The sequence below is a fragment of the Mastigoproctus giganteus genome, chromosome 6 (genome assembly GCF_048544385.1).
Source record: "Mastigoproctus giganteus isolate SK-2022 chromosome 6, ASM4854438v1, whole genome shotgun sequence".
Classification (NCBI taxonomy): Eukaryota; Metazoa; Arthropoda; class Arachnida; order Uropygi; family Thelyphonidae; genus Mastigoproctus; species Mastigoproctus giganteus.
In genome coordinates this window covers 72,917,061-72,931,223 of record NC_143580.1, presented here as the reverse complement: position 1 = coordinate 72,931,223, position 14,163 = coordinate 72,917,061, and the positions used below count along the sequence as shown (strand labels likewise).

General features: G+C 36.6%; 1 protein-coding gene across 4 annotated transcripts in view; it reads right to left on the bottom strand.

Moving 5' to 3' along the window:
• Window positions 1–14,163, bottom strand: part of Pask (PAS domain containing serine/threonine kinase) — a 413,885-nt gene that overhangs the window by 198,977 nt on the left and 200,745 nt on the right. For all 4 annotated transcript variants that reach the window (XM_090376045.1, XM_090376047.1, XM_090376046.1 and 1 more), the window contains one exon: window positions 4,032–4,155. In XM_090376045.1, coding sequence (XP_090232171.1) covers window positions 4,032–4,155 — 124 coding nt within the window. The remainder of the gene's footprint in view (window positions 1–4,031; window positions 4,156–14,163) is intronic.

Sequence of the window (14,163 nt, the reverse complement as noted above, 5' to 3'; positions counted from 1 at the left end):
CAGTGTCCACTGATTACCACTCTCTGTTTTCTCCCATTCAACCATCCCTTTATCCCTAGCAGCAACTTGCCCTTAATGCCATACTACTCCAACTGTACAGTAGTCTTCAGTGTGCAACAGTATGAAAAGCTTTCCTAAAATCGAAGTATATGATATCAAAATAATTTTTTGCATCCAGTTCCTTTGTGATCATATCATAGTATCCATTCAAATTTGTCAGACAAGACTTCCCCTTAACAGACCCATGAATAGATGATCCTGCAGTGCTTCTTTAACCAGTGACTCCATTATTTTCCCAGGAACAGAAGTTAAACTAACAGGTCTGTAAAAACTCAAGTCACCCTTTGATCCCCCTTTGTGAATTGGGGATACATTACCACATTTACTTCTTTTGTTGCCTCCTTTAATATAACTGGAAATAACAATTAAAATGAGAAGCAACATATTTGCATCAGGAAGCAGTGAATGTGTTAAATACTCTTTTCAGTCCTACTGAATCTGTTTTTAGGTTTGTTATTTAGATTTTTCGGTTAGTATTTTTTATTATTTTTTTTCCAGCATCAGTCAGCTTTATTTATAAAGAATTTCCTATGGAAATTTTATTTAAATTACAATTTGAAGTGTTTTTATCAGTACCTTTCAGAAAATTCTTCAAGATGAATGTGATAATTTTTGTGACAAGGGTTTCACTTCAGTCACGTAATGTAAGGAAATGCATTATGTTAACTGGAGATTTTGAACATCTTTATTGGTGTGGAAACCATTAGGTTAATTAAAAAGTTTCTTTTCATTATGTGGCAAAGGTGTTACATTATTGTGATTCACATTCTGCCCTTTAAAACCTTTGTGTGCTTTTTTCTTGTGCTTCACTATAGAATGAAATAGATATAATTAATTAAGTTAAATTTGGTATGTTTATTTAAAACTTTAGTTGTGTTTTTTATCTTCTTTAAACTTATTTTAAGGTCCATCTTCAGCAAAATTAAACTTTACTCTTAAATAATTTCTGATAACTTATATCATTTAAAAACAGGAATTTGTTTTAGCAAGCTCTCTCAAGTGCTCTCAAGAAGTATAATTTTTGATACTTTGTTATGATAAATTGATGTAAGGACAAATATAAGTCCAATACACCTTCAATTTTAGAATACTTTTTGTAAAAAAACTGATATCATTAATAAATATTATTATGATTATAATATTTTAATTTTATTTTGTAGATACTGAAAAATGAGTGACTATACACCTCAGGAGAAGGTAGAACTGGTGCTCTTACATGTAATGGGCAACAGCCAGAGGAAAGGAAAGAGTGCAAGATATTTCACCAAAGGCATCCTAATAAAAACAACCCTGTCAGTGATTCATTGAGAAACTACTAGACTGTTTTGAAGATGACAAGCCACATGGTGGTCATTGTTGGACATTCACAGGTGATGAAACCTTTGCTATTACTCTTGAAACCATAAACAGGAGTCCCAAAAATCTTTGAAGAAACCTGGCCAGTTATTAGCCAAATTTCTGCTGTAAGGATTTTGAAATGAAACAAATTCCATCTGTACAAATTACGACTGCTTCAGGAATTACACGGAGATGACACTGACAAATACGTGGAATTCTGTGAGTGGATATTACACAGTTACATGTGCACCCCACTTTGTTATCAGAGGCATGCTTTTACTTGAATGGTTCTGTTCATTGACATAATTGTCGAAAATGGAATGATACCAACTGGATGATCAAAGGCCATCAATCATGGATGACACACCAAACTAATCTTAAGGTTGTTGTTTGTTGCATTATCCATGATTGCATGTTGGTGGGATCTTACTTTTTTGAAGGAAATGTTACAGGTGAAAATTACTTGTATATGTTTATATTTTAGAATCCTATGTTGATGGTCTTCCTCTAGAAAAACCAAAGTGCAGACAATGTATTGCACCAAACAATCATCAATCTATGAAAGCGGATAGATCTATGTATGAATGTACAAGGAGCTCATTCTGAGCATCTCAATAATTAATGGGATTAAATGTATCTTATTTTTACCTGTGAGTACAGATTTTTTTGTGACATTCTGTATAAATTAAAGGAATCTGAGCACTCTAAGACACATCACAACCTTTACCCAAAATTTAAAAATGAACAGATAACAGAGGTGAACTGGCTGTAGTTCTCAACAATTTTGTCCCTGTACTTTTGCAGCAGTAACACTGTTCTAAATGTTATTGGCCCAGGCCACAATTGCTGCCTAGGTCTGCCTCTGACAGCCACCCTATTGTTATACATATTAGAATGAAAGGAATGCAATACAAATTCAAACTGAGATGCCAAAATGGATATCGAACACGATATCCATCAGAAACACAGCAGTTCTCTATCACAGAGTTTTGTATGGGATGACCATACCAGTAGATCTTTTCTTTCTTTCTTTTTTAAATAAATCTAGTAACTAGTGTACGTAAGTGGTGCTTATACAGTAGAACATTGATAATCCGAACTAATTGGAACTGGGGGTAGTTCGGACTTCCGGTTTGTTTGGATTTTCGAACTTACCAAAACTGCTGTTCTGTAGTCTAAAAAAAAAAAAAAAAAAGTTTAGTAAGTTTAGAAATAAAAACACTAAGTTTTACTTACATACTGTTATTCATAGGTAACAAAACAAATGGAACTTTCGGCCACAATAACACATATGTATAGGCCTTCAATGAAAATAATTACTTATTTTTTGCTGCACCATTTTCGATCTTTGTTTCTTTGTTGACGGATCTCTCACTCTTTTCAGCAAGAGTGGTTGAGTTGGACAGCATCCAGTTTGTTTGTTGATTTTCACATACCATTTAATTTTGTTTGGTAAGGCAATAAAAATGCAAATTTGTGCTTTATATCTTCATTATTATAGCTTGTAGATAATATTTTTCCAATTTTCGCTTATTAGAATTGCCATTCAATAGAATTAAAATTCAATTCACAAATGTGATCACAATAACTGGAGCTTACTGTAATTATTTTATGACACCAGCATAAAAAATAAAATAAAATAAATAAATGCTGGCTCATTTGGATTATTGATGTTTGAATTTTCGCCATTCTACTGTATTCTGGACAAATTTGTTGAGGACTCTCCTAATAGGAGGACTCTTCTTTCTTGTGCAAAACCTTTTTTCCACAAGTTAATGCTCATCACTATCATTTAAATTTTGCTAATTCCATTATATCAGCTTTCTGATAACATGAATCCAGAAAGATAACTTTTACGCAATACGGTGCACCTCAAAAAATCACAGCCCACATCATGCATTTGGTTGGGATGCATTTCAATAATGAATAATTATTAGCTGAAACTTCTGTGGTGCAGCCACCATAGTCACCTGATTTGAATCCCTTTTGGATTTTTGGTTTTCTTCAGTAACTACAGCATACTTTTGGTAATGCTGATACCTGAAAGTAATTTGAAAGTAATCATATACCACATTTCCAACATCACACCTATTGTCTTCTGTGCTACTATTAAAAAAACTGAACAATTTCTTCCTTAAACCTTGTATAACTGTTTTTGTTTATGGTTTTGCTAATCCCAACAACAGAATCGCACAATGTCTGGCAGTCGATTTAAAATATATATATTTTTGGAATAATTCAAGTTGGTTGTTTGCAGTTTGTGCCCAACAAATGACTACTACCCATCAATTAGTTTTCTCTTCAAATTAATTATACCCATCATCTATTATCACATCACATCTTGTTTTCCATTTTCACATTGATAAGTTTGTAATTTCCACTGAAGCATTATTCAAAACAAGTAAAAATGTAATGAAAAAGAAGAACATTTCATGCCATTCACAATTATGAAACTAAATAAAGCATTTCATATGTCAATTACCAAGATAGTTAAGTATAAAAAAAAAAAAAAAAAAAATTAAACTTGATATTCATATTAGATTTTTTAAACTTTACTGAATTAAAACTTTAAAGCTATCAGGTTTATTAAGATCAACTTATATGTACTAAGAACAATAAATAAAACTTCATACCAGTGCAGTGTGAACTTTCTACTTCTGACGTATCATCAAGAAGATACATCGGCTCAATAAGAATACTCAAAGGAAATGTAGCACCATCACGAGTACGTCCAGTTGCTTGCTGTTTCCGAATTTCCTGATGGAGAGAGAGGAAACATCTCTGCAATTTATTTCTCACTTTTGGTAATCCATTTGTTACAAATCTAACTAGAGAAATATATTAATCACATTATATTGACAATAATTATCTGTTTAATACTAATGTCCTATGCTTATCTCAGAAATTACTGTCACGTTTTCTTGTAGTGACACATTTCAAATATCCCAAAATATCACTGCTTAGGATACTATGGCATCCCCACAAGCAGTAAGCAGCAATATATAAGTATTTCTCATATACTGTTAGAGCCTGCCTTGAAACGAGGCAGGCTCTAACTTTTGGTTACTAAAGCCTCTGAAAGCACGAACAATCTATGCTTACAGGATTCCTAAGAAAATAAATGCATAAGTAAGTCATTCAAATGCATGGAATTTCATTATCTGATATCTTAACTAGTGGTGGCCTTTATCTGGGGTACACCAAATATTTAGCACTTTCCACACAAAAGTTAAAAAAAAAAAAAAAAAAACTTGAACATCAATAGCATAGAGAAATTAATAATCCCCTACCCCCTGGTGTCACCTAAATATTTTTGCTAACTACATAAAGGAATTTTATGATAACTGCTTGAAATAATAAAAAACAAAGAAAATAATTTTGTTTATAAAATAAATTTAATACAATAATTAATTAAATAGTGCAATAATAATGATCATTTAAATCTTATCATTATAATTGAACTGATGTCACATAAGGAGCTAACGTTTAAATTCCATTTTTATTTATGACAATAAAAGTGGAATTTCAACTGCATCTATTTATTTTAATAACACGATTTATCAGATCAGTTATATACTGTTTTACATTTTTTTTTTATCCACACTGGGAAGCAGGCAGGTCAATGACAACAGTTGTGCATACCAAAATTGGCATGCATATCGCAGGTTGTCTATCCTCGTCCTAAACCATTTAATTTAAATGAAAAAAAATTCAGACATTCACCTTGCTTGAATTCTAATGAAAGTGAATGAAATCTACCTCTTCGATGTTGATTCCAGTGGCAAAAGAAGCTTTATCTTTGAGAAAAGAAGCAAAATGAATTCAGAAAACAGCAGTTTGTCATGCTTCAGATAGTCTCAGTGAAATAATTTTTTCCCTTCCAGTTCCTTTGTTACTGCATCATAGTATCCAATCAGATTGGTCAGACAAGATTGCTCTTTAAAAATCCATACTGTGATTGCAGTATACAGCAAACCCCCGCTATTCGCGGTATCTGTATTCGCGGTTTCGCGTATTCGCGATCGCCGATTTAATATAAAATGAAACCTAAAAAAATGTGAATTTTAAAGCGCCGTGAATATTTTCCGCCATAAAAAACATGGGCGTGGCTAAAATTATCTTTCCCGGTCAAAACAGCGCTCAGTGGGTGGGGGAGAGGGGTGAAAAAATCGCGAGCGTGGATGTTTCTCGGTAATCCTTGTTCAGTATGTGTTAGTCATGGAAGGTTTCGTCGTTTACTTTTAATTTATATGCTTATAAACAATAAATTTATCAATTTATAAATTGATATGCTTCCAAAAGTGATATCTCTACCGTTTTGAAGTGTAAAACAGAGTTTTTCGAGTGTGTTAACGGAAGAAAGTGACTTTATTGTGGACAAGTTCTTTCTAACCCTTACAAAAATATGGCTACGAATAAAAAGAGAAATGTGAAAATATCAAAGAAGGTGATAACATTAGCGAATAAAATTGAGTTATTAGACAAAATTTCTAATGGTGAAAGTGTCTCCTCAGTGGAAAAACATTATAAAATCAATGAGTCAACGGTACGATCAATCAAGAAATCGGAAGAAAAAATCCGCCGTAGTGTCCGTGAAAACGCGCTAATTGCTTCAAAAATTTGCTCTGTAACTCGTGATGTTAAATTAGAAAAAATGGAAAAGGCTTTAAATCTGTGGATAGAAGACCGAACTCAAAATAAAATTCCGTTAAGTTCACTCATCATTCGCGAAAAGGCAAAACTCCTTTATCAACACTTTAGCGAAACTGGTGATAGCACTGGCGGGATGTTTTTTTTTGCTAGCAAAGGCGCTGGTTTGAAATTTCTAATAAATATTACATTTAATATTAAATTGTTTCTTATTTCCATTTCGATGCCATATGCTTGCATTTCACTATGTACTGTCTATGTACATAGTCATATTATGAAGGTACATATAATACATACATAGACAAAATTTTAGACTAGTTTTTCTTATATATTTCATACTTTGGAACGGAACCCCTTTATTACTATGGGAGCCATAACTCAGTATTCGCGTTTTCGGTATTCGCGACATTTCTCAGGAACGTAACCCCCGCGAATAGCGGGGGTTACGTTCCTGACTTGCATTCCTGTCTAGACAATCCTATATTACTTCTTTAACCAGTGACTCCATTATTTTGCCTGGAACAGAAGTTAGGCTAACAGGACTGTAATTACTCATGTCACCTTTTGATCCCCCTTTGTGAACTGGGAATACATTTGCACATCTCCAGCCCATAAGGACCTTGCCTGAATCCAAAGATGCTCTCATAATTATGGCTAAGAGTTTACCTATCTCCTTTAATATAATTGGATAAATCCCATCCACTCCATGGGGCTTTTTTTTTTTATGTTAAGCTCTCACAATTTCAATTACACTTCAGCTATATACTTTTTTTTTATCCCTTCCATACTGGAGATGCCTCATCATCATCATCAGCCATTTTCAATCCATTCCAGGATGAAGACCCTCCCCCCCAGCAACTTTCCAGTTCCTTCTGTTTTGTGCAACAATGGCCATCCATTTACTACCCACGAACTCGTGAATTTCATCTGTCCACTCCATTGTTGTCTTCCAGGTTTTCTTTTAGCTCTTCTTGGTACCATTCTGTTAGTTTTTCAGTCCATCTGTCATCATGTCTTAGAGCTATGTGTCCTGCCCAACACTATTTTAGTTCTTTAGTTTTGATAAGAATATCCTTTACTTGAGTTTGCTGCCTAATCCACGTGTTTCTCTTCTTATCTAACGGTCTGAATATAATTCGTTCCATTCTTCATCTGTGTAGTTTTCACCTTCTCTTCCATTCTTTTGGCGAGTGCCCAAACTCAAGGTTGGTTCATTATCTTACATTTCAGACAAATTGGGATATCGCTCCTCAGTATGCGGCTATATTTCCCGAATGCTATCCATCCAAAATTTATTCTTCTCTTGCCTTCTGGCCATTTATCATTATTACAGCTAATGACTTGTCCCAGATAAGTATATGAATCCATCTTTTCAATTAACGCTCCTTCAATCATTATAACCTTTTCTGTGGCACACTCATTCATCATTACTTTTGTTTTAGCCAAATTCATCTTTAGTCCGAAATCCTTACTAACTGTGCATAACTGATTAAGATTTTTCTCTAATTCTTTGGGATCAAGGCTTATGATCGGAATGTCATCTGCAAATTGTAGATGGTTTAGGTACTCTCCATTCACATCAATTCCTTTCTGTGAACAGTCTAATCTTCTGAAAATTTTCTCAAGGGCAGCAGTAAACAGCTTCGGAGATATTGTGTCTCCTTGTCGAACTCCCTTCTCGATTTTAAATTTTCTACTGTCTTTGTCTAGTCTAATAAAGGAGGTAGTGTTCTCATATATTTTCTTCAAAATAATTATACACATGGTATCTATGCCTTGTCTTTCCAGTGCCCAAAACAATGCCTTATACTGTATGGAGTCAAATGCCTTTTCATAAACCACAAATGCCAGGCATAATGGTGTTTTATATTCATTTGCTTTCTCCATTAGCTATGATATTAAGTGAATGTGATCCATAGTTGAGAATCCTGTCCTAAAGCCAGCTATCTCTTTCGGTTGATTCTCATCGAGTATTCTTTCTAATCTGTTAGTGAACAACTTGTAGATGTTCCCCTTGTGAACAACTTGTAGATGTAAGATAACAAGCGAATTGGTCTATAATTTCCAATTTCTGATTTATCTCCTTTCTTATGCAGCAAAACTATGATTGCATTACTCCACTCCTTAGGTGTCACACCTTTTCTAATGCATTTTGTGAAGAGTCTTGCCAGTTTCTGTGTTATGTCTCCTCCTCCCAATTTTAACAACTCTACAGTAACTTCATCTTCCCCCGGAGCTTTCTGATTCTTCATTTTATTCAATGCATGTTCTACCTCATCAAGAAAGATATCACACCTATGTTGTAGGTATTACTAATTTGCAATCCATCTTCCCCACTGCTGGCATCATTCCCTCGCTCCTTGTATAATTCTCTATTCTTCTGCTATTTATAAGTACCCCATCGCTATTCTTCAGTTTCAGTATCATTTGTCTTTCTGTATTATTGCTCATGGCTGCTGATTTAAGTCCTTTGTTTTTCCCTTAATGCTTGTTCTACTTTTCTTGTGTTAAATCTTCTTATGTCCTCTCTTAGTCTCTTTCTAATGGCTTTGCATAACTCAGTATACTCAATTTTCTCCTTGTCAGTGTTTATCTTGCTATCATTTGTCGTCGTCGGTTCATCATGACAAGAGTTTCTTGACTAATTTTTTCTTCTTTGGATTTCTTTTTACCTATAAGTGTCTTGGGATTTATCACTTTCAGAAAGTTGTAGTATTCCTGTTATCTCAAAGACCTTCATATTATTTACTCAAGTCAGCTTTTTCCTTTCTTACGTCTATATCAAGTGCGCATCTTACCATTCTGTGATCACTTCCAACATTTACCTTGTCCAGGATGGTAACATCATTCAAGATATATCTTCTGTTAGTGAGGATGAAGTCGATTTCATTAGTTGTTAATCCATTTGGGTTCTTCCATGTCCACTTTCTGTTCACCTTTTTCTTGAAACACATGTTCATTATCGACATTCCTTGAGATTCTGTAAATTCCTCAAGTCTTTCACCTCTTTCTAACCTTAGCAATTAAGTCTCCCATAATGATAGTGCAGTGGGTTTTCTGCTTATCTAGAAGACTCTATTTCGGTGTATATTTCTTCAAACTCTTCATCATCATGGCTCGATGTTGGTGCATAAATCTTTATATCCTTTAGCTCTTAGAAATCCCGAGTAGTAGTCTTGACACCCTTGGTGATGTACTTTTGAATTCCAAAATGTTATTTTTTATATCTTTATGGACCAGAAACCAACTCCACCTTCGCTCCTTTCACTGTTTCCATTGGTGTACAGCAGATTTCCACTTGATAAACTTATAAATGATTCATTTCTTCTTGTTTCAGCCAAACCGATGAAATTCCAATTCACATTTCCTAATTCCTTTTCCAGCACTAATATCCTATCTTCACCGATGAGTGAGCTTACATTGTAACAGGCCAAGTTCAGTTTCCGTGCATGGCAGTCTGGTTGTATACAGAGATTATTAGCACCCTCTGCTTCCACTCTGATCCTCTTGCTGCCATAAGATGGGGAGTGAAAGCTGCTGGAGGGTTTGATCTTTTCCTCTTCAGGCGTCTTGAAGAGTACCATTCTACACGTCCACTGCCACCTAAGTGACGTAACAGGGCTTACCATCGAGAAGGTGTGCATGAGTGGATTTTAGGGAGGCAGGCCAACCGGACTTCTCCTAAATCTTCTGAAATAGAAAGATATTGGGTCCATCAGTGTTTTAGACTGAGTGTCTGATAACACACAGAATGTCTGTTCCCCTCTAAGTCCCTGATGCTTCATACTGATATGAAAATCTCAATCCCATTGAGCATTTATGGCATTTTATAAACAGTAAGATTGATAAAGTGCCACCAGAAATCAAATTTGGCATATAGAAGCATAGTGCATTTGAATCGTAAAATAACAACTGACATTATTCAAAGACTGGCAGGTTAAACCAAAGCAAATTTCGTCAGACATGAAAAAGATGAGGAAATATTGCAGGATGTTAACTGTAATTTTTTCTGTGCTAATGGACAGGAGTCCCAAAAGCTGTAACATAAAATAAATTGCCTTCATGACAGTATAGTGGTTTTTCCACATGCCATTCATTTGGCATGTGGAAGTCTGGGTTTGAATCCTATTGAAGACTGGAGGAATTTTTAAAAGCTTCTTTGGTGAAGGCTGTTGTTAGTTGGTTTCAGAAAGGGGGGGGGGGCTCCTACTCTGAGTTATTCTGAGGTTTTCAGCCTGCATTACATAGAAATCAGTTCTAGACATAATATATATACAGTATATTATGGCATTATATTTTGATGCACTAAATAAATTATAATCATATAGCTTAAAATAAGCTGGACAATTATTTTAATTTTGACAAATGTTCAGTCTGATGTGAAGTTCTCTGAGCAATGCAGACAGGCTGCTAGGCCAGCTCTTGGGGTTTAGCCAATGACATTCAGGAGCTTTGCTAGCAGGGGGATAAAGAGGTGAATATCCCATTGTACAAGCAATGGTTAGGCTGCACCATGAGTACTGCATATAGGCCGGGAAGCCTCATTTTAGAAAATTATGTAAATCTGCTGGAATGGATGCAGAGAAGGAAAAAAAGATTCGGGGAGGGAACCTAAAAAGGTGGTTTTGCATCAAGAAAGACTGTGATTCTGCAAGCTGGAGACTAGGTATCTATGAGGTGATCTGATTGAGGTATTTCAGGCTTTGAATGGATTGAGCATGTTCAACGTTGATTAGCATTAGCATTAGTAGAGGCATTTGATGCAAGAAAGCAAGCTTATGCAGCATCAGCCAAAAAAAAAAAAAAAAGAAAAAAAGTAACATAAATAAATAAAAATAACCACTTCCACTTCACCCCTCTGTTCGTTCGAAATACCTGTCCAGCTGAGGCTTAAACTTATTTAGGCTATCAACTTCCACGACAAGGGATGGAAGTCTGTTCCACCTACCAACCACCCGCTGGCTAAAGGCAAACTTCCGCACATCTATCCTACATCTGTCTTTCCTCAATTTGAATTTATGCCCTCTCAGGTGATTATTCTCAGCAAGAGGGAAGAATCCCATCAGCATTGAGCATGCTCAAACCATACAAGGCTTTGTACACCTCTATCAGATCACCTCGCTGGTGCCTAGTTTCCACACACTGTAATTCGCAAAACTTAAGCCTTTCTTCGTAAGAGCACCCCTTTGTCCCATTCACCAATCTAGTTGCCCTTCTCTGTACTCTTTCCAGCAGCTCTACATCCTTCTTGAAATGAGGCCTCCAGGCCTGTATACAGTACTCTAGGTGTGGCCTGACCATTGCCTTATACAAGGGAATAATCACCTCCTTATCCCTGCTAGAAAAATTCCTATATATCATTGACAATACACCATGAGCTACTCTTGCAGCCCGTCTGCACTGCTCAGAGAACTTCATATCTGCCTGCACAACCACCCCCAGGTCCCTTTCACTCTCTACCACTGTCAGTGTAGTACCACACAGTTGATACGTTGCTCTGGCGTTGCTGTTTCCCATATGTAGTACTTTACATTTGTCAATGTTAAACTTCATTTGCCACCTCGAAGCCCATCTGCTCAACCTTTCCAAATCCTGTTGCAGCAGCATAGTGTCAGTAGTGTCCTTGACAACCCTGCCAACCTTGGTATCTTCTGCAAACTTGGACATTAAGCCTGATATACCATCATCAATATCATTTATAAATACAGAAAACAATAAAGGACCCAACACTGAACCCTGAGGGACTCCACTAATAACATTAGTCCACGATGAGCAGTGTCCATTGATTACCACTCTCTGTCTTCTCCCCCTCAACCACCCCTTTATCCATAGCAGCAATTTGCCTCCAATGCCACACTGCTCCAATTTGTGGAGCAGTCTTCCATGTGTAACAGTATCAAAAGCCTTTCTAAGATCCAAGTATATAATATCAAAGTTATTCCCTGCATCCAGTTCTTTTGTGACTGCATCATAGTATCCAATAAAACTGGTCAGGCAAGACTTACCCTTAACAAAACCATGCTGTGTCCTAGCTATAACTGAAGTCTTGTCTAGATGATCCTGTAGTGCTTCTTTAACCAGTGCCTCCATTAATTTTCCGGGAACAGAAGTTAAACTCACAGGTCTATAATTACTTGTGTCAGCCTTTGATCCCCCTTTGTGAATTGGGGTCACATTTGCACATCTCCAGTCCATGGGTACCTCCCCTGAGTCCAAGGAAGCTCTCATAATTATGGCTAAGGGTTTGCTTACTTCCTTTGCTGCCTCCTTTAATATAACTGGATAGATCCCATCCACCCCGGGTGCCTTTCTTGTGTTTATCATCAACAGTTTCTCCTCCACTTTACTCCCAGTTATTTCAAGATTCTGTAGCTTACTGCTAGAGTTGAATACACCTCTGGCATTCCCCTTGCTGAATAACTCCTCATGTGTGAATGTCGATGCAAAATATTCATTTAGTTTGTTAGCTACCTGAGCAGGATCATCAACAGTTGACCCATCAATATCAAGTGGACCAATCTGATTCATCCCCTTCCTTCTAGAGTTTACATAAGTAAAGAACTCTTTGCTGTTTTTCTTTGCATCCCTTGCCAAGGATTTCTCGTAATCTGCCTTCGCCTGCCTAACCTCCTTTGTAACTTGGTTGCATATCAACTTGTATCTATCATAGGCTTCTGTGTCGTGTTAATTTGTAAGTATCCCATGCATTTTTCTTCTCTGCCATATGCCTCATTAGTTCATCTGACATCCATTTTGGCCTAAACCTTGAACAATATTTCTTAGTTGGTATGCAAAGCCTAGTAGCTTCCAAGATAAGTTCTTTGAATGCTTCCCATTTTGAATTTGCTGTTGGCAATATCATCAGTTGATCCCACTGTATAGAATTTAAATACTGTCTCAGTCCATTGTAGTCGCCTTTACGAAAGCAATACCCCTTCCCTTTACCCCTAATGGTAGTTACCTCTTTGAGTAACTCCCACTACAGCACACTGTGATCACTGCCACCTAGTGGTTCATTTATCTGCAGATTCTTAATGCATGAAGAATCACTACTGATAATCAAATCAAGAGTTTACTCCCTCTAGTTGCTTCCCGAACATGCTGATGTAGAAAACAATCATCCAATAAATCCACAAAAGCCTTGCTACTGTGTGAGTGACCAGCCTCCAAATTCCAGTCAATATCTGGGAAATTAAAATCCCCCAGTATAAGACTCTCTGATTTACTGGCCCACTCTATTTCTCCGAACAGTTTCTTATTATACTCATCAGAGTCATTAGGCCTATAGCACACTCCTACTCTCAATTTTGATCTGCCAATGCTTATGTCACACCAAACTGACTCGACACTGCACTGTCCAGCGATGTCGACTGGCTTCACTTCCTTGGATTTTATGTGTTTTTTAACTAATAGCATAACCCCTCCTCCCTTCCTATCCTGTCTATCCTTTCTGTAGACATTGTACTCAACAAATTCCAGTTCTGCATTCCTTATATCTGTGTGACACCACGTCTCTGACATCCCCACAATATCTGCCTTTGATCTTTTGAGCAATACCTCAAATTCATCAAATTTATTTACTAAACTCCTAGCATTGGTGTACACACAAGTATACATGCACCTGTTCTTTTTCTTAGCAACCCTAACACAACCCATGTGTTTACTTGTACCCCAATGATTCCCAGCAGTCTCTGAAATATCCTGCATCTTATTTTCCAGGCTGCGGCTCATTCCAATAGAAGCAGTGCAAGAATCACTTTCACCTCTGCCAGTGGCTACTGTTAATCTATTAGTCCTTGTATCCCCCCAATCTAGCAGTTTTCCGACCCACCTAACACTGCCTCGATAGCAACAGCAAACATTCTTGCACCCTTTCTATTTAAGTGTATCCCATCCCTGTAGAAGCAGTCTCTCCTGTTAACAAGTACAGACCAGGCTGAAAAAAATTCTACCCCTTGAGCCCTGCACAATCTTTCCAGGGCCGAATTGATTGACAGGGCTCTCATCATATACTCCCTCCTATCGTGTCTGGGCAGAATTGCAGACACTTTCAATTTCAACCCTAATTCACGGCTTTTTTTCATCAATGACCTGTACTTGTCAAGTAATTCCGCC